Genomic DNA, 26,341 nt, shown 5'->3' with positions numbered 1-26,341 from the left:
CGTTTCTTTTGATATTTTCACTTGTTGTGGAACTATTTGTAGAAATTTTAGCGTCCGTTGAAATGTTTGTTAAATTTTAACATATTTTCAAATGTTTCCACAAAATATTGCAATATATTTGAAATTATTACACGTTTTTAAAGCAGAGAATTAAAATCCGTTGAAATATTTACTCAATTTATGCATATTTTCATATTATTTTTCCAGACAATATTGCAATATTTCTTAAATTGTGCCTTTTATTCGAAGAAGAAGAGAGTCCTTACATTCTTTTAATATGTTCACATGATGTGTAATCATTTAAAGAAACAGAAAATTACAGTCCGTTGATATATTTGTTAAATTTTATTCAAAAAATATTGCAATATATCTTAAAGCATGCCCTTTTTTGAAGAGCAACATTACAGTCCGTTGAGATATTTGTGAATATTTGCATATTTTCTAAATTTTCCAGAAATATTGCAATATTTCTTAAATTTCAGTCCGTATTTGTATATTGCAATGCCAATTCCAAATCCATTTCCAACTCCATTTTCATTTCCATCTCCATTCTTCTCATTAATCCGATAAATCCGAAAAATTCAAAATATTAAAAGTAATCTCGACATGTAAATTGCCGTGTGTGTGTGTGTGTCGTTGGTGTGTGCGTGTGTGTGTGTGTGTGGGTTGTGTGCTGGTGTGGGTGTTGGTTCCACAGTTTGTGGCGCCACTTCTTGTTGCAATTCTTCTGCCCACTGAAGATTTCCCTGAAGAATTCGTGCTGCGAGGAATCGTTAGTGAACGTGTTGAGGACTGCGATCAATCAAGTTTGCATTTCCCGCGAGTATGGCCGACTATATACATACCCTGTATATATATATAAAAACATAGATAAGATGCGTGAGCGTCGTCTATATGTATTGAAAAAAAAAACGCTTGTGTTGGAAAAACTTTGCTGAGCGGGACGAAAACAAATGTGTGGCACTGTAAACCGAAAAATGGAGGGAAAACTTTGGCATTGTTTTGATGCCACACACGAGAAGAAACGAGAAGAAGCGTCTACATACTTTTATCGTACGCGTGTGGCAACACATCAATGCGAGAGAGACAGACAGACCGAAGCAGATAGAGAGAGCGTGTGTGCGCTTGCCTCTCTCGCTCTCTTTCGGCATATCGAAACATATCGTTGCGTCTCGCTCGGCAAGTGCTTTGCAATGTGAGCGGCGAGACAAGGACGGCCATACTCACAGCCCGAAATGCAGCAGTAGAACAAACCATTGCCAATTAAAGCAGTGCAGCAAGCAGTGCACGAATCAAAGCGCCATAACAACACCATTTTAAGTATAACCGAATAACTGACACGCTTTACAGTGTGTATCAAAAGTATTGGATCGAGTTGAGGACTCGTCACACATTCCTCGCTGTTACAGACTCGGAACTCACTGCACCAACCACCCACCCCCCATCCACCGCCCACTCACCCCACCCCCCCGGCTCCGTAACATGTCGGTGGTTACTGGCATAAATCCCGAGTACGACTCAAGTAAAATTAGTAACTATATATGAAAATATATATCCTTATTGTGGGCCACAAATGTCCGCTAACTGTTCAAATTGACAAATGTGAAATACCTATAAAAAAAAGCCAAAGTTTCATCGTAATTCACCCATGAATTCACTCATGAAGTCGCACATAAATGAAATACCTAAGAAAAAAAAAACAAAGTGCTATCGTTTTTTACACATGAAATCAGCTACAAATTCCCACATGAATAAAATATCCATAAAAAGACAAAGTGTCATCGTAATTCACTCATGAAGTCACCCATGAATTCACTCCTGAGTTCACCCATGAAGTCACACATGAATATTCACCCATGAATTCCCTCATCCGCATCCGCATCCGCATTTGGCATCGTTCAATCCAAATACTTTTAGTATATTAACACTGTCCGTACAAATTCCGTTTTAAAGAATTCCTTCCAGGGATTTTATTTTTCAACTGAAAGTTTTCCCAGTTTTATTTCATTTTACTTTCGGCCGTGTCGCTGGTCGACTGTCAACTTTGTAGAACCTCGAAGAGCCAAAAAAAAACGAGAAGAATCCAAGACTGAAACTGTAGAAATCAGAAACTTAAGGAAAAGCAAAATATTGTCAAGAAAAGAAAAAATCACTGAAAGAAAGAAAATGTCAAAATAAAAAAAATCAAAAGGCTAAGCGAAGAAATCACATAATTTATAGAACAAAATTTCTTAAATAAGTTCGAAATAAAATTTGCCTAAAGAAAAAAACAGAAAACTAAACGAAAATATTACACACTTAATACAAAAAAAATTGCACTAAGAAAAAGAAATCAGATAGCTAAAAGAACACAATATTTGCTGTCTTGTCAAGAATATGAAACTTTAAAGAAAAAAAATATGATACAAAAAAGAAACAAAACTCTAAAAAGAAAAAAAATAGCTAAAGAAATTAAAAGCTTAAAGTAAGAAATAAACACTGCCTACAGTCTAAAAATCAGAAAAAAATAAGAAAAAATGCCACAATTTAAAACAAAAAACAAAAAGGAAATAAAAATATCATAGAAAAAAATAATTCAAAAACCTAAATACATAAAAATTTGAGTGTCTGGACTATAGAAATCAGAAATATAAAGAAAGAAAATGCCACTGCCCTGAAATATGTACAAACTATATAAGTTTTGAAATCAAATACCTAAATAAATGAAGAAATGATATAGAAACAAAAAAAAAACAAAGGAAAATGTCACACAGGAATCGAAAACAGTAACATAAAAGGAAGAAAAGTTCACAGGAAAATATAAAAAGCAAGCGTATAACAAATACTTTTTCATGAAAATAAAAAAAGAATAAAATATATATAATTTGGAGAACAGTACTACAATAAAGAGCATCGAAGGAAAGAATAAAATACTTAAAAATCAATGACAGGAAAATAATAATCCCGAACCTAAAAAAATATGGCAAAGAAAATAAAAAAAATTCAATAAGAAAAAATTACAGAAGTTATAAGAAGAGAAGAAAATAGAAAACAACAAACTCAAACTTATTGTGGTACTTGAGAGAGAGAGATAGGGAGAGAGTGAGAGAGTTTATCCCGCAGAATAAAAAACAGTTTCCATTTCCATTCAATCACAAAACACACAAAAAATCTATTTATTGGACTCAATTATTGGCATTAAAAATGCATTGCATTTTTGTTCAAAACGCTTTGAAATCGCTAACAAATTGTGTGATTTTTCCAAAATTTTATATTTATTTTATTATCAAACACGATCTAACCACAAATTGCTTTCAGTGTAGAGCTGAAATCTGAAGTAAAAATGTCTTTTAAATTAGCTGCAATGCGGTGAGTTTTCAACTTAAATATTGAAACGTTTCGTTGATTGACACAGAGAATTATCAAGTCGTTTTTGGGATAAACAATAAAATATAAATAAATAAATGGTTAACTGTTTTACGTGATGTGTGCACTTGTTGCAAAAGAAAAGAATACAAAAAAAAAAAAATATATATATCATGAAAATGACAAGAAATTGTTTTCGAAAACGTTTTTAAAAACGTTTCGTAAACGCTGTGCGAATATTTTTAAATTATGAGCAAAAAAAAAAAAAAGAAATAAAAAGAAAAAAAATATGCAAACCTGTTGCTCGACAAACGTTTTTGCCGTGCAATTGGTTTGCTCAATGGCAAAAAAAATACAATGCTTATGATTATAAAAATGAGAAATTATAATACAAATATTGCATAAATGTGCACATCACGTGACAGTTGAAAATCGCGGTGAATTCATCAATGAAAACGGTTTCAAGAACGTCTGCAATTCTCTGTGCGCTCAGCGATTCGATTTCTTATATATAGAGTGTGTTTAATGAGTTGTTAGCCAAGTTATGTGCAAGTTTATTAACCGATTTCTATGCTGGGTCTTCTTTCAGATTCAATTCAGTAAAAAAAATGCCGAAACTTGGAATCACTTGGAACCAAAGTTTTTAGTTTTTCGCATTCCACTTTTTTGTTTGTCGCTCAAAATATGCAAAAGCAACGATTTCAAAGCGATTCCGAATCTCCAAATTGACTAACAAACTACATACATACATATTTATGTGTCCGTTCATTTTTGTTCTCCCCATTTAATCACAGTCAGCATTTAATTTTTCTACTGGGAATATATAAATTCTGCTTTTTTCCGTTGAAGTTTTCTCTTTCTCTCTGTGCCGCAAAAGTTGAGAAAAGCCAACAAAACTAATTTAAAAATCATGCGCAAAAAAATCACATATTGAAAATTTTGAAGTAGTTAGAAGACTCTACGAAAAAACCTATTTAAGTGAGAATCGTTTAAGATTTTACTCTCTTTTCAGTCAAGAAGCGTTTTGGAGATTTCAGCAGCTGCTAAATAATTATATTTTCTTTTTACAGATCAGTGGAGAACATATTTGAAATGTTTAAAATTAACACATCCGTTTTGTTCCGTTCTGTTCAAATTCCTGAACTTATTTGTACTTAAAACAAATTTCAAAATTTATTCAGTTGTACCCACTGCCACGCCTCCTCTCCTAACACAACAACGCCTCCCACACTCCGTCTTTTTTGGGTTCCAAAACTCACCATAAAACTCTCAAAAATACAGTCTCACAATCACAATTTTCATACATCGTCAACTCAAACGATTTAAGTAAAAAAAGTAATGAAAAGAAAAAAAGATTTAATAAATATTTTTGAATTGCGTAAAATATTTGTGAACTACGTGCGAAGCACTTTAAATTATTTTAAATGCTTGGTACGCGGTTCGTAAAATAGTACAAAAAAAACAAGTAAATAAATACTTTCGGATAAATGTCTTACGCACTTCGAAAAAAGTACGCCCCAAAATGAAATGCACACAAATAAAATATACAACCAAAAAAAAATAAATATATGAAAAGAAAAGAAAAAAAAAAGGAAAATGAAAAGATATATAAAAAATGTGTGGAAGCGTTATACGCATTTTCACAAAACTGCGCTTAAAAAATATATATATATATTTATATATGGAGATTTGTTATACGCCTGCGTCGATTCTCGCGACAAACAAAAATCTGTTTTCCGAGCTGATTTACAAGTGAAATTAGCTCGGTCACAGAAATATTAATATATATTCACATGCATCTCAGAGAATCAACGCAGGAATTTTAGACATTACTTATTTTTTTTAGTATATTATTAATATTCAAATTGTTCTGGTCAATGTACAAATATTTAGTTTTCCAAATTAAAAACTGATTAAATCAAATTATAAAATTGTCTTTTATTTTACAAGTCTTTTTTAATAGGTAAACTTCAGAATATTTTTTTGTTTCAGAGTTTCACATGGAAAATGGCGAGTATTAAATATAAATCGGTATACAACAGGAAAAAAAATAATAATAATTACATAAAATATTTTAAAAATCATTCAAATAAATTTATGTTTATTATCTCTCGCCTTTCTGTATACTTCAAAATTTGAAAAGGACACGCTTATTGTACTCACAGGCAACAGGACTATCCATTTGCAATCCAGAATTTCCAGGATATTTTCAAAATTTATGCCTCAAATTTTTGCAAGGGGTTTGCATAGAAAAAATGGTCTAAAAACACAAAATCGCCTGTAACTCAGTCAATTCAAGGACTATCAAGATGTCCTTTTGCCCACAGATAGCACTAAGTGTGACAAAACAGAATGTGCAATTAAAAGGACGAAATTCCTTTAAGCGGCCAAGTTATAAGGACTTTTATTGTGTACCAAAAAGAGACCATATCTCGCGAATCCCCTTGCCGATCCTGACAAGTCCTGTGCCAAACGATGCGGCTTGCTGAGACCTATCAGCTTGCCAAAGGACATTCAAATCGTACTTGTAGTTTTCGAGTTATCAAGGATTTTGTGTTTTCGACTTGATTTTCAGCGACTTCAGATCCAAATTTTCCAAGTGTCTGACTCTTAGATGACCTTATTAATTTTGAATACCAATCGAGAGATCTGATCCTCACGAATCTAGCAAACTATGTCCTTTCAAATATCGCAAGGATTTGACTAAATAATAAGCTTTGAAAGTTATAAGAAAGTCCTTTTATTTTACTTCACATTTTCAACGCATCCTAAAAGCATGCTTTCAATTTTACCTGCAACTTTGTTTTGAATAGGGTTAGCAATGTTTCAAACCATCAACAACTTTTATTAAATATCCAATCCTAAAAATTTTAAAGCATACTTTTAGTATATGAAATAAAATCAGAGACGCAAGTTAAATATAAATTAGATATAATTATAAAGCATACTTTTAGGAGGCATATTAAAAGCAAGGACTTTCTTGAAACTTTCAGAGCTTATAACTTAGTCAAATCCTTGCGAAATTTGAAAGGACATAGTTTGCTAGATTCGTGAGGACGATATCTATCGATTGGTATCAAAAAATAATAAGGTCATCTAAGAATCAGACACTTAAAAAATTTGGATCTGAAGTCGCTGAAAATCAAGTAAAAAACACAAAATCCCTGATAACTCGAAAACTACAAGGACGACTTGAATATAATTTGGTCAGCTGATAGGTCTCAGCAAGCCGCATCGTTTGAAACAAGACTTGTCAGGATCGGCAAGGACATTCACGAGATATGGACTATTTTTGGTGCACAATAAAAGTCCTTATAACTTGGCCGCTTAAAGGACTTTAGTCCTTTTGATTGCACATTCTGTTTTGTTACACTTAGTGCTATCTGTGGGCAAAAGGACATCTTGATAGTCCTGGAATTGACTGAGTTACAGGCGATTTTCTGTTTTTGGACCACTTTTTCTATGCTAACCCCTTGCAAAAATTTGAGGTATAAATTTTTAAAATATCCTGGAAATCCTTGATTGCAAATCGATAGTCCTGTTGCCTGTGAGTACAATAAGCGTGTCCTTTTCAAGATTTCAAGGATACAGACAACAAAAAAACCCTTAACCCATTAAAACACGCAGTTTTTATTATTTTTATCCGTTTATTGAAATAATGTTTGCCATCTCTTTTCAATCATTTTTTTCGCATCATATTTTGTTTTCTGTAAAGAAAAATCTTAAGAAATCGTTATAATATATGTGTATAAACAGCTTAAGCGCTATTAAATATTATCAAAAATTGTATAAAATGCATCAAAAAATATATATAGCAATAAAATGCTTATTAAGTACACAAAAAAATAGATAAAATAAATGCTTATGTCATATGATATGTAATAATAATAAAAAAAAAAACTTGTCCAAGCGTCGTTCGACAACAACCCGGCGTATAAACTACAAGTAATTATAAAAAAAAAGAACTACCAAATAAATGAATACATCAAAATTAAATGCGTTCAAAAAATTGTTAAAATTATCAATAAAAAAAAAAAATAAAAATAAAAATAAGAACAGGTTTGCGGAAGCCAGGCTGGATGGAATTGTTGTTGTTGTTGTTGTTGAGGTTGTTGTTAATGGTGTGCATGTTGTTGTTGTTGTTGTTGTTTGTGAGCGACATGTGTTACGTTATATAGGCAAGCATGCATATATGTATGTGCGTGTGTGTGTGTGTGTGTAGGGATGTGTGTGTGTGTGTGTGTGTGTGTGTAAGCGTAGGCGTGGCATTTTACAGTTTGGACATCTTATGTGGAACCATAAAAGGGACTGTTGCCCACACCCAAAACAAACACAAAAGAATTTAAAAGGAACCATTCGCATTCGCATTCTCAATTTCATCCTGATCCAGTTTCTGTATCTGATTCAGATCCGACTTGACATTACCGACTATATGTACACATTTCATTTAAACATATGTAACATATGGGCGGTTTTGGGCGTGGCAGCATTGCTTGAGATTTAACAGTTTCCACTTAACATCTAACAACTTAAGCTACAAGTTGTGTGCAATAAATCTTTACAAAACATATAACTATTTTAATAAACGATATTTCTGATTTTTCTTTGTCAAATAAATTTTTTTTAACACAATAATTGATTGATAAGTAATTACTGTATAAAAAAAAACATTAAAAACATAATTTATAAACAGTTTTTTACATATTTGAAGAAGTGAAATCTCAGTTATGTGAAAATTAATGGCAGATCTTAACTATTGAGCGTTTACAATAGTTTAAATAAATGCAAATTTTGGCAAAGTTAATAGTTGTCAAAAAGAATTGTAATAAATTAATATGAAAAACAAACTATTGATATAAATTGAGCTGTTAAATTTTTTAAAGAATTACAAAAATTGATAAATTCTATAAATAATAATTTCCAGTTTGTAAAGACTTGTTGAGCACACAACTTGTAGCTGTATAATTAATAATTATAGCTATAAATATTGGAATCATCTGCGCTGATTGAGCATCTGCAGATAATACTCGCAGTTGTTGCAATAGGAGGCGGGAGCAATCACATGTCGCTTGCGACACAAGTTGCATTCAACGGCCTTCGCCGAGGCCTTGACAATGGCATTGTTGTAGACGCGGGTGGGAATAATTGTTGTTGTTGCTGCTGTTGCTGTTGCTGCTGTTGCTGTGGTGCTGCCTGTTGCTGCTGTTATCTCTGCTGTTGCTGCTGCTGTTGTTGGTAGTCCATTGTGCTGCATGGCTAGCTTCGTTTGTGGCAGCGGCGGTGGCGGTGGCAAGTTCTCCGTTTCTCCCTTTGTGCCCGGCTCAAAGCTGACTTTCTTTTGTGGCGGCTTGCCGGGCAGCAATAGTTGTTGCTGCTGCGTTTGCTGCGGCTGTTGCTGTGGTGCATAGTAGGCCTGTTGCTGATAGCCATGTGGCACACGCTGATATGGCGATTGTTGTTGCTGTTGTTGCTCCAAGTAGGCGAGATTCAGTTGCTGTTGCTGCTGCTGTTGCTGTTGTTGCTGCTGCTGTTGCTGATGCTTTTGCAACTGCACAGAGTAGCTTTGTGGCATTGAACGTGGCATGCTGGTATATTGTGCATCCAGTTGTTGTTGCAATTGTTGCTGATTGTTGCACAGACCGCTCATGCTGGTGCGCTGCTGCAACTGTTGCTGCTGTTGCTGTTGCAGGCAGTACAGCTGCTGTTGTTGCTGCTGCTGTTGCAGCAATTGCTGCTGCTGTTGCTGCTGCTGCAGCAGCTGTTGCTGTCGCTGTTGCACATAACGCTGCACGTCTGTTCTGCCCAGCATGGGAGATGCTTGCTGCTGCTGTTGTTGTTGCAACTGCTGCTGTTGCTGGCGTGGCAATTGCTGCTGCTGCTGTTGTCGCGGCTGTGGCTCCGTCTGCAATCGCAGCATATTCTGTTGCTGCTGTTGCATCAGCTGTGCTGTCATTTTCTCATTTGGCTGCGTTGTTGCTGCTGCTGTTGCTGTTGCTGTGCGCAACACACGCTCCAATATGGGATTGGGAATAAAATCATCCTCATCCTCATTGCCGGCGGTTGCCACTAGTATCACTTGATCGCAAAATGAGACGCTCTTCTTCTTCACACGCTTGGGCGCTGTTTGATGCAATGTCTGTTGCACCATGGAATTTAATAGCTCCACTTCGCGTATTTCATCAGCAATTTGACTTGCTGACATTTCATATTTCGGCTTGGGCAGCAGCAATTGCTGTTGCTGCTGTCGCATTGGCAGCGCGCAGTCCACTTCATCAGCTGTTGTTGCTGTTGCCTCCATGTTGCTGTTGCTGTTGGGCAGTCCATTCATCTGTGTGCGTGTGCAGGGACTTAGCAACTCCTGTGAGGCATACGAGCGCATGTTGCTGGCGTTACTCTGCTCAAAACGATGCGCCAGATCACGCACATTGTTGCTGTTGCTGCTGTTGTTGCTGCTGTTGTTGCTGTTGTTGCTCAGCGTCCAGGCTGTGTCCTTGGGCAGCGGTGTTGTCTGCTCCTTGCGCAGCTTGAGCAAATGTTGCCGCTGTTGCAGCTGAGCCAAAATGCTCGTTGTGCCCTCCAGCGACTCCAATTGCTGTTGTCGCTGCTGTTGCTGTTGCTGCTGTTGCTTGCTGGCTTGCAGCTGACTCAGCTGCTGATTCAGCGGCTCCAAATCGATTTCGGGCGGCGGCGGCGGCGGAAAATCCTCGCTAGCCTGACGCGAATGACAAACAGATTGCGGCGGACTTGGATAGGGTGGCAACTCCATGGGCGGCGGTGGTGGCAACTCTGGTGCATACAACAGCTGATCCTTCAGCGGACTCTGCTCCGAATGCACCTGTGCACACGTGGTAATTATAGTTTGACAGGAGTCCTCGCTTATGGAAGTGTTGGAGCTCATTTGAGAGATATTCGAGAGATTGGCCTCGTGATGAAAGTGTTGCTGCTGCTGCTGCTGCTGTTGCTGTGGTGTCAAGGCGGAGCTGGTGCGCATGGGCGGCGGCGGTGCCACCTTGGGTACCATTGTCAGCTGTCTGCTGCTGCCGTGAAAACTCTTGCGCATCAATTTGCTGCGCTCCAGATTCGGATTGGCGCTGCACTCCAAGTGTCTTAGTACGACATCCGTCTGTCCGGCTGTCTTGGCTGCCGTACCTTTGCCCTTGCCATTGTAATCAAAGTGTCCCTCGGAGATGTAGCCGCTTAGGGTCAAATTTTGTAGCGCCTGCAGATTCAAGCCCAGAGCGCTGTCATCCACCGAGCTGGCCGCCAGGGGCGTGGCATGGGCGCTGTGAGCGTGTGTGAGGCTGTTGGCAGTGCCATTACCATGGTTATTATGTTGTGTGGAGTTGTGTGAGTCGTCTACTGCCTCCGTTAGATCGGGCATGCTGCGATTCTTGCGTCTTATTAGACCGCCCATTAATAGTTTGCGTCGTATCTTGTGCTGCTTCTTGCCGGACTTGTCCTTCTCCTTGGACTTCTCGTCCTTGTCCTCCTTGTGCTTCTTCAGCGTGTCCTTGGCATTGACGAGCAGCGTCTCTGTGAGCGAGAACTCACGCGTTAGCTTGTTGCGATCCTCGCTGCGACTGCGCTTTTCCTTTTCCTTGTCTTTGTCCTTGTCTTTGTCCTTGTCCTTGTCTCTGCGGCCAAAGAGCGAGCGACTTTCTCGCTCCGGTTTCGCTTGCGGCTCCAACTCTATAGCATTGTCATCGGCTGCGATTAGCGACTTTAAGGGACTTTTACGCTTGGGCAGCGTGGCATAGATCTCTATGGATTTTGTTGCTGCCGTTGGCGTGCTCTCCAGCTTCTCCAGCGTGCGATCCTTGCTGTTCTGCCGCATGTGCTTGACGCTGCTGTTGCTGCCCTCTCGCATGTGCTTCATCTCCGGCATCGCCTCCGTCTCGGCGCCCTTCTCCACGAGTATGCGACGATGTAGACTCCGTGCGCGCATCACACACGTGTTGTGCTTCATGCGGGCAAAGGTCATGGTATGCGGATTGCTATAGGGCGCATCCATTGCCGCACGCGCTCTGCCCGCTGCCGCGTTGCACAACACTAGAGCCGTCTCCAGGTCATGCGACTCCTCCACGAGTCGCGACTTCTCCAGCAGCTGATCCGCCTCATGGCAGAGCTTCTCACAGTCACCCGTTAGGCTTAAGCCGGCTGCCTTGATCTGAGTTATTCCCACTCCCATTCCCACTCCCATTCCCATGCCCGCCTCGGGTATTTTCGCTAGCTGCGGATTGAGCGCATGCTTGGGCGGATACGAGTCCGTGGAGCTGAGCGAGAATGAATCATAGCCCGCATCGTAGATGGATCCATGTGCATGTCGTGTTGGACTCTGTGGCACCGCGCCCACGGCCACGCCTCCACCGCGCTTGGCCACCATATACAGATAGGGATTATCCAGTGTGGTCGAGCTTGCGGAACTGGCGCTATTGCGATCGCCGGACCAATTGCCCGAATCCCGACGTCGCGGCTGATTCAGATGCTCGGGTATGGTGAGACCATCACTTGAGGGCGGCGAACTGCCATTCGAGTTCGAATTCGAACTCGATTCGGCGCTGTGACTGCGCTGCAGCTGCAAATGCTGACGACGCGCAAGTTGTGCACTCAACATGGCCTCAATGGGCTTGCGATTGAGGAAGCCGCCCTCCTGGCAGGAGTTTGTGAAATTCGCACTGCAATTGGCACCAATCTTATCTTGTATAACGCTCAGGTTTTGATACTGTGCGCTCAGCACATGCTCGACCGTTTTGCGACTGATGTAGGCGTCGGTCTCGTCACTACCACCTGCAGCTGGTACCGGAAAGATGGCCTTCTGTATGACACTCAGATTCTGATAGTCGTTCAGGGGCATGGGCATCGGTGTAGGTGTCTGTATCGGTGTCGGTGTAATTGCACGACGCACTGCATTGCCCAGACTGGGCTTCTCCGGACTGGGCGTAATTGCACGTCGCACTGAGACGGTGGTCGGTACTGCTCCCATTGGCAGCTCCAAGTTGCTGGCTCCTGCACCGCTCGGTGCTTGCGGTACCGCGTAGAGCAGCAGCAACGGTTGATAACGGCCTCGACTGCATTTGTCCACAACTCCCTCCCAGCTGGGTCCCACCTCCTTCACATTCGCATCGTCAAAGTACACCCAGACCTTGAGTTTCGTGTGGTAAAAGAAGGTCGTGTAGTGTTTGCCGTAATACGACACAATGCCGACGAGCTCGTGTTGGGTTTGTTGCGCCCATCGCTGCTCGCTGACCTGATGAAAGACGTCCGCCAGTCGCAGACTCGTTCCCACCGCCTTCAGCACGGCGTGCACTTGATCCGCAGCCGGTCGCTCCGAGTCCCACACGATGCCAATGGACACGACGTCCGGCCGATTGAGCAGCGCTCGGCAAATTCCAATCTTTGCCCCACAAGTATTCTGCAAGATTTCAAAAGAGGAGCAAAATTACCATCAGCGAACGTTTAGAATTTTTAAAGTTGAGCACACTCGACAGTATATTACCCTGTGCCCAGGTACTCTGTACTAAAAGCTGATTTTCAACCGATTGTTTCTATGGCAGCTATATGATATATGAAACCGAATTAAACCAAATTAAGTCAGAGTGTACAAAACCAACTTAAATGAATATTCTAACAGTTTGGTTAAGATATCTCAAACAACAAAAAACTTTTCATACTAAAAGTTGATTTTTGAACGATCGGTTCTATGACAGCTATATGATATAGTCGACCGATTTTAACGATCTTTGGCCAGGATGGACAAAACCAAGTTAAATGCACATTCTAACAGTTTGTTTAAGATATCTCGAAAAACAAAATTCTTTTTCATACTAAAACTTGATTTTCGACTGAGCGTCTCCATGGTAGCTATGTGATATAGTGAACCGATCTTAACCAAAAGTCAGGATGTATAATACCAGTTCAGATGCATATTCTATTAATTTAGTTCTGATATCTTAAGAAACAAAAAACTTTTTCACACTAAAACTTCATTTTTGACGTATCGTTCGTATGGCAGCTATATAATTAGAGGTCCGACCCAAAAATAAAACTAAACTTGATCTGCGTATGGTATCTAGGAACCTACATACCAAATTTGAAGTCTCTAGCTCTTATAGTCTCTGAGATCGACGCCTTCAAACAGACGAACAGACGGACAGACAGACGGACAGACGGACGAACATGGCTCAATCGACTCGGCTGTTGAACACATTATACCCTGTTTTGCCCATTTGGACTCAGGGAATAATAATTTGTTGTAACTACAAAACTATTTTTCCATTTTTTCGAATTTGATTTTTTGATTTGCTATCTCCGTAGACTCGAAGATTGTGACTTACCGGACAGTCGCGTATATCGCCCATGTTGCCTGCGGCCCGTAGCAGTTGTCCGAAGCTCAGTTGCTGATGATTTTGTAGGGCCAGACTCTTTTGGGAGGTCAACGCTGAGGCGGAGACATAGTGCACCATCTGTAAGTGAATGGGAGCATGGAAAAAAAGAGTCAGTGTTGTTCATATATCGATAGGTATTTTATTTGACGGTAATATCAATATCAATATCAATATTATTGTGCAGTATTTATTTTAACCTTTGCCACCTAATGGTTTTCTTATTCTGAATAAATTGATGGTACTTCATCGATATTGATACGTGTATTTCTTAAAAATATTAAAGTCCCTACTTGAATGCACCTATGACCGTTGTGGGTGTTTTTGGCTGTATGAGAACTGGTCAAACATCTTGATGTGTTATTCATGTTTATGTTCATGTTCATTTTCATGTTCATGTTCACGTTCGAGTGAAACCAGTTTGTCAAAAGCCGTGTCTAACTGTTTCTGTTTCTGGCTTTAAGTGCTCTCTGAGACTTGGGCGTTTGCTTGGCACAAATTGGCAAGAGTCTTGCACATTTATGTATATGGCACAACTTGGCCAGCTGCCCGGTTGCAAGTTACAAGTTGCATGCTGCAAGTTGCAGGTGTTCCAAGCCCACGCCAAGCGCGTGTCTAATTTATTTGTAAAGAATTTAGAAGTACCTGATGTAAATTCTGAATATTTCTATTAGGAATTATGAATATAATTTTAAAAAAATGAAGACAAGCACTAGTTGGAAAATTTCAAATTTCTGATATTTAATAGTCAATGTTTATTAAAATTAATATTAAAATATGTTTTCCTTTTTTTGTGGCTTCCCTATTTTATTTTCCTACTTTACATTTCCGAAAACTATTATTTACTAATTATTATTTATAAACTATTTATTTACGCACTTGCAGGTCGAATTTTACAAAACGAAGTCTTAAACGCCGATGAATTTCTCATATCTGTGTTGTGGTAAAATTTCAAACTTGTGTCTTGAGGCGTTTGGCCTGTAAAATGCTCAGTCAGTTGGACAAAGAGATTAAGATATACAGAAGATAGATATCTGGTTTTCTCAAATTACATAATTTTAATTTTCTTTTTCTTATGCTTGTTTTATAATTTCTATAGGAATATTTTATCTAGTTATATGTTATATATTAGAAAAAATAATTAGTAAAGTGTTTTGCTTGAGCAATGACGGCAGAAAACATAACACAGAATTGACTGTGAATTTCCATTCAGCTTATGCTGTGTTTAAAAATAACTCCAATTTGACAGAGTATTTTTAAGTGTTGATCAGCTTTGAGATATAACTAAAGTTGGAGCTGAAAAGTGTACTGAGTATGGAGTGTAAAACTCACCTGAGTGAAGGGTAATTGCTCCGAGTTGGCGCCGCATTTGCAGACGCTCTGTTCGATGACGCGCATGGCAAAGCGACGATGGGCAATGCAGGCGGGGGATTCACACGAATCGCCATCGTCGGGTGAGATGTGCGAATGGACGCGATGCAGCAGAAGCTCAAAGCATTCAGCGGCATCGCCCAGACAGCCCAATGGAAAGCGTCTTCCCGCCAACGGACCGCTCGCCAAGGCGCGACGCAAAGGCTCCGGACACAAAGCGGGCTCCGAGCTCGTCTGCAGTTGCTGAAAGAGCTCCTAAAGGGAAAGAAAATCCAAATTTAAAGAGCAAACAATTAGAAATTGAGCGAATCATATAAGTGGAAACATTAATTAAATCAAATCTTGGCATTGCAAATGATTAAACTTAAAAGTGTAAGGTTAAGGCTTAAAATTAATTGCAACCTGTAAGAAAATAATTTAGTTAAAGGTGAACAGTTCTTGTAGAATTTTTATTAACAACTATAATTTAAACTCTTTTTTTGATTTAAACATGACATATGGAAAAAAGTTGATTTAATTTCAAGTAAAAGAACCACAACAATTATTTTTCAATTTTATATCAAAATAATTAATTTTAGTGCGATTATTACTGCTTATTTCAGTATTTTCATCTAATTTTTAATTTATAATATAATTAAGAAATAATATAAGGTATGTTTTGATATTTAATTAGTTAACTACATTTATTATTAATTCAAATTTATTTTTAGTTAGATCAGTGGTGGGCAACTGCTGCTCCCAGCGCTCTATTCGTTATAATTTGATAAGTGGCGCCACAGAGACGCACAGGCACTCGAGCGAAATTACATTCACGCATGTTCCAGAAAAATAAAACAGTGAAAAACCAACCGAAAATGGATTGACTTTTGATTGTTTGGATTTCGGAATAACTAAATTCATGGAGTGTAGGCGCCAGCTAGGCGCACAAGCAAAATTCGTCTTTTTATATTTGGGATTTTTGTTGCAAACTGATTTAAATATGTATGATTTTGATCATAAAAGTGTGAATTTGTTTTGATAAAGATTCAAGCAATAATTTTAAATTGTGTAAATATTTATTTGGTGTCTCTGTTTTTCTACTGCACTTACAATAACCGCATTTATGCAGCGATCCCGCTCAGTGGTGTTATAGGCACTTGTATTATAGCCCAACACCGCCAACTCGACGCTGCTCGACACCTTGGCCAGTCCACAGACTGTGGACTGTTGTTTGTTATTGGGACTCTTGTTCTGTCGCGTTAAAGTGGCCGATTTGTGTCCTCCCTCGGCTCCGCCGCCATCCATGAGCAATTTTCTGGGACTGCTGCGCGGTAAGGTTCCATTGTTGCTGATCAGCTGCAACTGTGAGTGTTGTGGAAGTGCATGTGAATGTGAATGTGAATGCGATTGAGATGGAGACAGAGTCAGAGTTTGAGTCTGAGATGAAGATGCAGATGCAGACAGGGTTGCTGTGGCAGCTACAGTGTTGCCAACCACATTGTTGGCTTCCTTGCGCTTGTAACGAAACTTAATCATTGCGTTGATAATAATGCTGCTCCGGCTTCAATGCAAATTTGCCTCTAATTAATCATGTCGCCTGTGGAATAAAATTCAAGTTAAGTTGCAACATGTGGCATGTGCCTCGTTGCAGAGTTTTGCCAGAGCTAACAAAGACGACAGATGACTTCGTTTACAATAAAGTGTTTTTAAAAACCCTATACTTAAAATACCAACAAATCATTAAGAAATAGTTTTAATTCGCTTGGAGGTAAGTATCTCAAATTGTACAGCTTAAACCGCTAGACGTGCCAACTTGAAATTTTGACACAGCATAGCTAGGATAGCTATTTTCTTTTTTGGCATACTCATTCTGCAAATAACTTAAAAATTGATTTTAAAAAACGCTTACAAAATTAAAACTGTTGCTTTTTTACTTTAAAAGTATTAATATATCCTTAATATATTATTTGTTAGATTGTAGCGTTCTTACATGTTATTTTAAAATCAAAATGAATAAGAATTGATGTACAAAATATTGTGTTTTTTTTTTGTGGAGTGCTGACTAGACACAATTGGGAATGTGACAATAAGAACAGAGAAGGGGGTAACAAGTTGAGGGGAAACAGAACACACAAAACAAGTTAACGTCGCCAAACGGAAGTGAATGTTAAACAAAAAGTGAAATAAAAGCAAACAAAAAAACAGAACAACACAGAAATTGTCGAGTCAGTCAGCCCTTAAAAAAAAATTGGCTCGTGTTCGGAAATTAAGCATGGAAGTAACCATTTAAACAACAAAAAAAAAAAAAAACGAAAAGAAGAAGAAGACGAGAGGAGCTGTGGAGAAACCCTTTGAGAAGACCGCCAAGCGAACGCGAGCTGCCAAATGCAACCGTTTTGAACTTGGACTTCTTCAGGTCACGCAATGATCGATAACAGCTGTAGAGTTACCAACTACAAGTACAGGTGTCTCTCACTACCAACAACTCGATTACGGCACACCCCAATGAAAATTGTAGACTGAGTAATATATATAATTTTCGAAAATTTAATACACTACAAAAGTTTATACCTAAGACTTTTTGCTACCTCAAGTCGCAAGTAAAAAAAATTAAAAAAAATATTATATTTTTATTTGTTACTGAATTCTAATTTATGAATACAAAAAATTTCAAAAAAACACTCAATACTTAAATTTTTTTTGGATTTTTGGTAAGTGCATTCAATTTTTATTTAAAATTTTTATTATTAAAATGAATATAAAAATGTATATTTATAAAACTCTCTGTCCAAAATAATAGCTATGTTTTTGTATTTATAAATGATTCAAGCAGAACAAAATGATGTTGAACTTTCGCTTTTGCGACCTCATTTTGGGCACTGACCGAAAGTTGTTGCTGATTAAAACCGGTTCAATTTCATCTTTCCAGCTTCCCAGTCTCCCAAATCTTCCCAGTTTCTTCGCAGTCTTCACACTCTACACAAATCTTCCCTTTTTAAGCGTAAAAAAAAAAAGTGTCAACAAAGCGTTTCGTGTGTTTGTTTTGTGTGTCACCAAAAATCAAATTGCAAATTCTAAATTTGCAAATCAGAAGAAAAATGAAAAATGCCAACGTAGCAACAACAAACAAACCAACAGATAGACAAACAGACGAACGGTCAAGTGGTTCAGTGGCTCAGTGGTTGAGTGGTTCAGCGGTTTATTTGAGTGTTTGTGTTTCAAGTGTTTGTCTATACGCTTCTTAAATTACCAAAGCCTCTGCATCTCCGACAATTCTCCAGTCTCAACTGACAACTGGCAATTGTCATTTGCTGACGACGCACAGTGGTCAAAATGTGGACAAATCTAGCCAAAACTATATTTATTACTTAAGAAAAATAAAAATATAGTTCTGCTTATCTTCTTATTTTTTATAGTCATTTTTTTATTACTATTGTCATTTGCTGACGACGCACAGTGGTCAAAATGTAGACAAATCTAGCCTAAGCTATATTTATTACTTAAGAAAACTAAAAATATAGTTCTGCTTATCTTCTTATTTTTCAAAGTTATTTATTTATTACTATTTTATCATCTTAAATTTTGCTTATAAGGATACTGATCTAAAAAGAAAATTACCCTTTTTTTTAAACTCGCTTTATATACAAAAATTATTTATTTGATTCTTTATAAAAAAAGAAATTCTTGTTTTGTAATTCTACATTTAATGATTTTAATTTTATTTTTGGAAATTCATAATAATGCAGATAATTTTTCAGGTATAACCATCCAACAATAATTTTTTTAAACCCTATTTATGGTTAGAAAAATTTTATTCAACACTGAAAAATGTAGTTTTATTTCAAATACACATTATATTTAATGATTTGAAGTCTTGTGTTTTATGTAATAGCTCATTGGAGTATAGAAAATTTTTGTAAATTAGTTTCTATAATTTTCTTAGACTTATAAATGTGTATTTAATAATGTTTGAACCACTGTGCGACGTGTTGAAAACTGAGAAGGCAAACGAATAGAGTGTGGAGTGTGGATAGAGAGAGAGAGAGAGAGGGAGACGAGGGGGGTTAGCTCTAGTGAGGGGAGAGAGAGGGGAGCTGGCAGAGTGACGCCATATGCGGCATATGGTCTTAAAAATATATCGACTCATTTTATTGGCCTTTTTTTGCCTTTCAGTTTCAGTTTCTGTTTCTGTATTTTTTTTTATTTTGCCAATTTACAATTGTTAAGTTAATCATTTTTTTCAGCTGTTGTTGTCAATCAACAGCAACAATAAGAATGACATGACTGACGCCAACTGAATCAACTTTAAACTTCTTTATTCTTTTCATATTTATTTTACAAGGTGCGACAACTAAATAGGCCACCACTGTATTGTAATTGTAGATTTAACCAGAAATTTGATTAAATTACAAATACAAATGTACATTTTATTTAAAAACAAAAATAAAAATATAGATTATTAATCATAAATGAATTAAATAAAATATTTATCTTAAGTAAAATAAATAAAATATTTTTCATAAATAAAATACTTATTAGTAAACAAAGTAAAATTAATAACATATCAAAAATTATTATTCAAATTATTATTTATTCCTATACTTGCAGGGTTTTTGCTTATGTTCTTAATTAATATTTAATGGGTATTTTATAGTTTTGCACTTTTTGATCTTTCTCAATTTCTATTCCTATTTTTTTCATTCTTTTATTGTTAACTATTATTTTTACAAAATACATTGTAACTGCTTAATAGGCGGAAAAGCGCCCTCTTGCGGCCGGAAGTGGACATTGGGACAGTTTCTGTTGCTGTTGTTGTTGTTGCTGGTTTGGTTGATTTTATTGTTGTTGTTGTGTTCAAACACAGTTGTAGCTATTTTTTTATTACTATTATTTAGAGTTAAGTTTTGGGCGCTGTTTTTTATTTAATGTGTGCATTTAATTGTTTTTCCAGCGTATTTTCCAATGACTCGTGTGTGAGTGTGTGTGTGTGTGTGTGTGTGTGTGTGAGTGTGTGTGTGTTGTGCAATGTGACTTATTGTTTGCCACATTTGGTCAAAAACAGTTGCAAGTTAATTAAAGTAAAGCGTCAGGGAAAATACAGAGAGTATTGAGAGGGGGAAAGAGAGAGAGAGAGTGAGAGAAGGAAGGGAGTGTAAAAGAGGGAGAGAAAAAGAGGTGAAGCGTCGCGACGTTACGGTTTTTAGTTTCAATTAGTTTGGTCAACTGGCACAAACCATTTGGCCATTTGGCAATTAGCAAAAATAAAACACACAATTACACAGCAAAAAAAAAGCTTTGTAAATCTCCAAATTTACGCATTGATTTCACTATTTTAATACAGTAAGTACTCTATATAAGCAACCTATACAAAAGCAACATTTTACTGTAGCTATCTCAATATTATTTCAAATTTTCTATACAAGCAACTAGAATAGTTTTTTTATTACAATTCCATGGAGAACAAAACAAGAAATCATCAGAGGTTTAATATCCATAACCTTACCACCAAAAATATCTTGATTTTGCGATGAATCAGAGAAAAACTATTTTTTGATATTATGTTAACAAATAAAACTTCTAAGTTATCTTTATGTCGCAAAATGGATTCAATTTAAAATGTATTCTCCTTTTTTTTTATATAAGCAACTTTTTCTACATAGGAAACTTTTTTTTTTTTGAAATAGGTTTATGTGAGTTGCTTGTATAGAATGTTTACTGTAATGAGCAAATTTTAATGTAATATTTGTTGTCTTTGTTTTGAAAATATTTAGTTTAAGTTTAATGAAATTAGACAAAAAAAAATTACAAACCAAAATTTACAAACCAAAAATTTTTGAAAAAAACAAATTTGTACATTTTTTGGTCAGTGTACACTCGACTACCCCATTTTTTTTACTCTTCCTACCAATCTCGGACTCAATCTCAATCTCAATCTCAATTTGAATGTGAGTCAAGTGTTTTCTTTATTATTGTATTTTTTTTTTTTTTTTTTGGGCCATAGATTACAAATCATTGGCAATTGTAAGTTGGCCAACATTTTCAGCTAACTTATTTGCAATTTTGTTGGTCATGGCTAAAACACATAACACACACACACCAAGATATTGCCACGCACAGTTTGTTTGGGCCAACTCTGGAATGGCGACCAGTTTTTTTTTAAATTTATTTTTATTTTTTTTTTGTTGGCACTTGAAACTGTTCTGACAAATGGCAAAATGTTGAGCTTTGAGCCATAACAGCAACATCATCTGGTAGTCCTTGAAACTACACACACACACGGAGAGAGAGGGAGAGACAGAGAGAGAGAGAGAGAGAGAGAGAGAAATAGTGTGCGTGTGTGTGAAATATGAGATAGTTGTCGATAAATTTGTATATATTTAAGCTGCATTATGCAAAACGAGTTTATTCACTTTTAAACGCTATTTGTATTCACTTTGATTCGCTATACCCTTTTTTAGACAGGGTATTATAGTTCTGTCAAGCCTTTAAAGAGGCGTGGCAGAAGTCATTAAGTGTATGCTCTGCAAAGATCCTCAAATCTCTACCGAATTCCTTGTGTAATGTGAATTATATCATTATTTGGCATCTACATTTTTCCTGCACGGTCCATTTTTTTGATAATTAAAATCACTCTCAACTCTTGCATATTTTGTTTGTTAACATTATACTTTTAAGAGTATTAAATCTTCAGTTTGATGTAGCCAACTTTTCTATGTTGTTTTCTCAAGTATTTTCTTTAATTCTAATTGTATATATAAAAATATATGTTTATCTCTACCAGCTTCTAATAAAAGTGTAGTAATTGTTATTGCTGGTTTTTTTCTTTCTTCTTTGTTAAATGATTTATTGAAATGAACTGTCTGACATGCGGGGGTTGTTGTTGTTTCAGCTCTAACTGTGCGCAGGTAAGCAGATTGAGTGTAGATACGAGTACTCGTTTATGTATTCACTTAAACGTTTCAAACCAAAGAAGTTGCCATTGTTTGTTCTTTGTGCTGCTTCCGCAATTGCAACAGCAACAGCAGCAACAACAGCAACAATTGCTGACCTTTTTCACAGCAGCAACAGCAGCTGAGATTGGCAACAACCAGCAACAAATCTCATTCTATTGCCCTGGCTAAGTGTGGCAGATGGCCATAAAAATGCAGCTAGCACAACTTGGCGATAAATGTGAGAAACGGCTAAAGAAAACAACGAAACACTTGCGTCATAGTCCAAATGATAACTGCAACTGTTGCAGCTACAGCAACAATAACAACAACAACAACAATAACTAGTAGAAGCGCACTCGACTGTATTTGAACCTGTACTTATGTTGAACACCTCATAATAAATTCGAATACTTTGTTGATTTATAAAAAAACGACTCTAACGATTTTGATAAAACTTATGGCTGTGATAGCCATTGAATTTTCAAATGTTTTGATATATGTCACATATCTGGCCTAAGTCGGGTTGGCGGAATATTAGCTGTTTAGTGCTATACCCACTAAAATAAATGAATAAACATTTATTTGTCAGATCAAGAGTTACTTAACATTCAAAGAGATGCTTTCTTTTTAAACCCATGCGAGCAACTTTATATACCCTTTATACATTTCAAATACAGGGCTTGCAAATAACAGCAACATTTGAATTCTCAGCTTACAAGTTAAGCTCAGCTGCTTAGTTAAAGATACAAAATGCAGATATTGTGACGTTTGTCAGACAGGTGTTGGCGTAGATAGAGAGAGAGAGAGAGAGAGAGACAGAGATATAGAGAAAGAGAATAAGAGACATAGTGGAAAGGGGAGTTAATGATATTCATTTAAGCGCTTAATAATCTATGCAAAGCCAAAGACAAAGCCAAAGACAAGCTCAAACTCAAAGTCCGAGTCAAACCCAAAGACAAAGACAAAGATACAGAACTTGTTCTTGAGGCACGTGAGGGAACTGCCAAGTGATTCGATTGGTTCACCTGATGAACTAACAAAGACAAAGTCACAGTTTACAATTTACACAATTTACACAATTTACAATATACAATTGACGATTTATGTCTGCACAATTTACAATTTCCATATGCGAAACATGCGCCAACGCTTTTCAAGAATTAACCATAAATATTTTGTATATTTTGGTGGCAACTTTGCTTAAGAATGCCACAAGCAACAACAAACCGCATTAATATGCGACTGCAGGCGCTTCAACTAAGCACAGAGAGAAGAAGCAGCAGCAGCAAAGTGTGGAGAAAAACAAGAAAAATTCAAATTATCAGCAATTCAATTATTCAAAATGTCGAAGACTTAATACACTTGAAGAGCTCTGTGTACAAATAACTAAGCCTGCATTAAATATATTGGAGTTAAATAAATAAATAAAATGGTTTTCTAAATAAAATTAAATTTAAAAACAAACTATATAAACATAAAATATATTAAATATTTTATAATAGAAAACCAGTTTATTTATTTATTTAATTCACATATTTCTAATGCTAAATCTATAGTGCAATAGTTGAGTTTTAAACTAAAATATACATATTTATCATTTTTAATTCCTTATTAAATAAATAATTATTTTGTATTGCTTATTTATTTTATTTTATTTCATTTTATTTTATTCTATTGTTTATTAATGTCGACAAAAAAGAATTAACAACTGAAATAAAATTCAAAAATAAATGAAATTATAAAAATCTTATTTTGTTCTTGTCGACTTTAATAAAAAAAACTTGAATAATATATATTTGTGACTTATGTCAATAGAAATAACCTCTGCAAGTGTATAGAGTATTATAAAAAGACAGAATGAACATTCTACTGGCGACATGTGTATGATCAAAATAAATGTCAAGTTTGTTGCCTAAGTCTTTTGTTTTTGACTGCGAAGCGTCGCCTGCATTTCAACTAAGTGGCAAGTGGCAAGCGGCAAGCGGCAAGAGCATGCTGCCAGCTTTTATGGCTTTGCAATGCAAATCACATGCCCCCTATCTCCTTCTCCCTCTCTCTCTCCATCTCTCTCCCTCTGTCTTTCTCCCCTTTGCAACGCTTAATTTGATTTTTAGACTCTGTTGTTGGTCTCATCGCGTGCTGCGTGTTTTCCCTAGGGAAACGCCTGTGGCTTGAGAAAATCGTTGCCCTTTTTCTTCTCTTTCCCTCTCCCTCTGCCCACTGCTCCCTTACTGGTTTTTTAACCCTCAATTAATAAGCAGCTTGGTTGCGCATCAAAAATCAAAATGATTTAATGATAAAAAGCACACACAGCACACAAAGCGAGTGAACACTGTGATGAGCTGCTTATTTTGTTGTTTGTATCGAAGGCTAAAAACCGCATTTACATACATGACAAAAGGCCAAAAGCAAAACAGTCAAAACAGTCAAAAAAGCTAGCGGAATTATTTTTGTCTACGTTTATTGAATATGGTCAAAAAGACAAAAGGCCAAATTCCAAAAAAAAAAAAATGCAATATTTATTGAATCGTTTTTTCTCACTTCACTACAAGCAACGGAGGGGGGGAGTGAGGAAGATTCTATGATCTCAGCTCCCAACTTCATTTCTTCAACTTTGCAAAGAATCTCTGGCAAACCTTAAGCGAATTTTTGTCAAATATCTTCTACAATGTTTATAAATTTTTGTATGCTGCATAAAATTTGAATTACAATAGTTCAATCATACTTAAGAATTGAATGAGACTTTTCAAATAAAATAATTTAGAAATATATATGACTTTTCAAATAAAAAAAATCTAATAATAATTAATGCTGATTTGTTTTATATTTAACAATAGTATTCAAAAAAATATAATATTAATAAATAGTTATTAATTGAAAACTTTAGTTCTTAAAAATCATTTTAGACTTATCTATTAAGGTTAGAATATACAAGTATTTTAAACGTTCACTTTTCAATTTAATCAATGATTAAAAAGTCACTTGAAACTTGAGTAAAAATATAAATAATTGTTTAAAATCGTTTATGTGGACATTAAATAAAGTCAATAAAGACTATTATCATTTTGAAATTAGGCAAAAGGTCTTAGCAAATAAAATGAATTGAAAAGGCAATTGAAGGTAGGCAGAATAAGGTAATGGAGTAAAGCGGAAAGACATTCAGAAATAAAAAATAAGCTTCAATCTGTTTAAATAAGAAATCTCTGGCAAAACTCTAACAAATCGCTGGCAAATCTCAGTTGAATCTCTTTTACTTACGCTGACATTTTGTATTCCTTTTTCTTGTTGCTCCTTTTGTTATTTGTTCGCTTTTTCTCTCTCTCTCTCTCTTTCTTTTGGTATCCTTTCTGCTAACTATCAATTGATCCGTTGAATGATCTAATGCTGGACGCGTTCTTAATCCCAAAAATGCTTAAGTTGCTGTTGCAACAACAACAACAACAACAACAACAATCACAATTAAGCTGATTTGCTTAAAAAAACATTTTTTTTTTTCAACACAAAAACAAAAAATGCAGTCAAAAATATGTAACAAATTTTATTTTAAACGTACAAATTTATAATGATTTACGTTTTAATTTTAATAATTTTTTTTAGCGCGCGCGTTTTTTGTTTTTTTTTAATTTTTGTTGCTGCTTCGCTTTTCTTCTTCTTGATGTTGCAGAGATTTGAACTCACGTTTCAAGTATTCGAGTTTTAGGATCGCAACGAACAAAAACGACGGTATCGGAATTAAAAATGAGCGACGTCTACGCGCCACAAAAATTGGCTCGCAACTGAAACTCGTTTCGTTGTTAACCTGGCCAAGCGCGGGTTCAGAGCCAACAGCCTCAGAACAAGCGAGAGAGCCACTAACCAAGAGAGAGAGAGAGATAGAGAGAGCGAGAGCGGGAGTGCAAGACCGGTTTGCCGAGAGCATTTGAGCGGGAGAGAGCGACAAGAACTTCTGTTATATTTCAAAGACAGATACAGTGGGGACAATTGTCTAGAGTTGTTATTTTTTTTATTAATAACACCTGTCTGTTATTTACAACATATTTACTTATTTATTTTATTTTATTTATATGTGTATTACTATTATATATAAAATATTGTTAATTTTCTGTAACTTATTATTTTTGTAAATTAAAAATTTCTGTTTTTTTAACTTGTATATATTTTATGTGGAAATTTCAATTTAAATAATAAAAAATATTTTAGATCTAAAAATAAAAAATGTTTTATTTACAAAAAAAAATAATACTATCGACATTTAGACCTAAATAGTCTGGTTCTATTTTTCTCCTTGTAAATATTGTAAGAATCTTCTCTAAATTTCTATAAAAAAAAAAA

The 26,341-nt window shown here is 36.2% G+C and overlaps 1 protein-coding gene and 1 long non-coding RNA gene across 3 annotated transcripts in view; one reads left to right on the top strand and one right to left on the bottom strand.

Moving 5' to 3' along the window:
- Nucleotides 1–305: 305 nt before the first annotated feature.
- On the top strand, nt 306–4,621 carry LOC117793521. The gene is made up of 2 exons (XR_004618285.1): nt 306–1,704; nt 1,771–4,621. It is a non-coding gene; the product is annotated as an uncharacterized LOC117793521 (long non-coding RNA).
- Nucleotides 4,622–8,271: 3,650 nt separating this feature from the next.
- LOC117788156 (plectin) overlaps nt 8,272–26,341 on the bottom strand; it is an 84,811-nt gene continuing 66,741 nt past the window's right edge. For both annotated transcript variants that reach the window (XM_034626827.1, XM_034626836.1), the window contains 3 exons: nt 15,060–15,353; nt 13,680–13,808; nt 8,272–12,757 (listed from right to left, as the gene is read on the bottom strand). In XM_034626827.1, the coding sequence (XP_034482718.1) occupies nt 8,339–12,757; nt 13,680–13,808; nt 15,060–15,353 (4,842 nt within the window). In that variant the 3' untranslated portion in view covers nt 8,272–8,338. The remainder of the gene's footprint in view (nt 12,758–13,679; nt 13,809–15,059; nt 15,354–26,341) is intronic.

The sequence above is a fragment of the Drosophila innubila genome, chromosome X, assembly GCF_004354385.1.
Source record: "Drosophila innubila isolate TH190305 chromosome X, UK_Dinn_1.0, whole genome shotgun sequence".
Classification (NCBI taxonomy): Eukaryota; Metazoa; Arthropoda; class Insecta; order Diptera; family Drosophilidae; genus Drosophila; species Drosophila innubila.
This window is presented reverse-complemented; position numbering and strand designations above follow the sequence as displayed.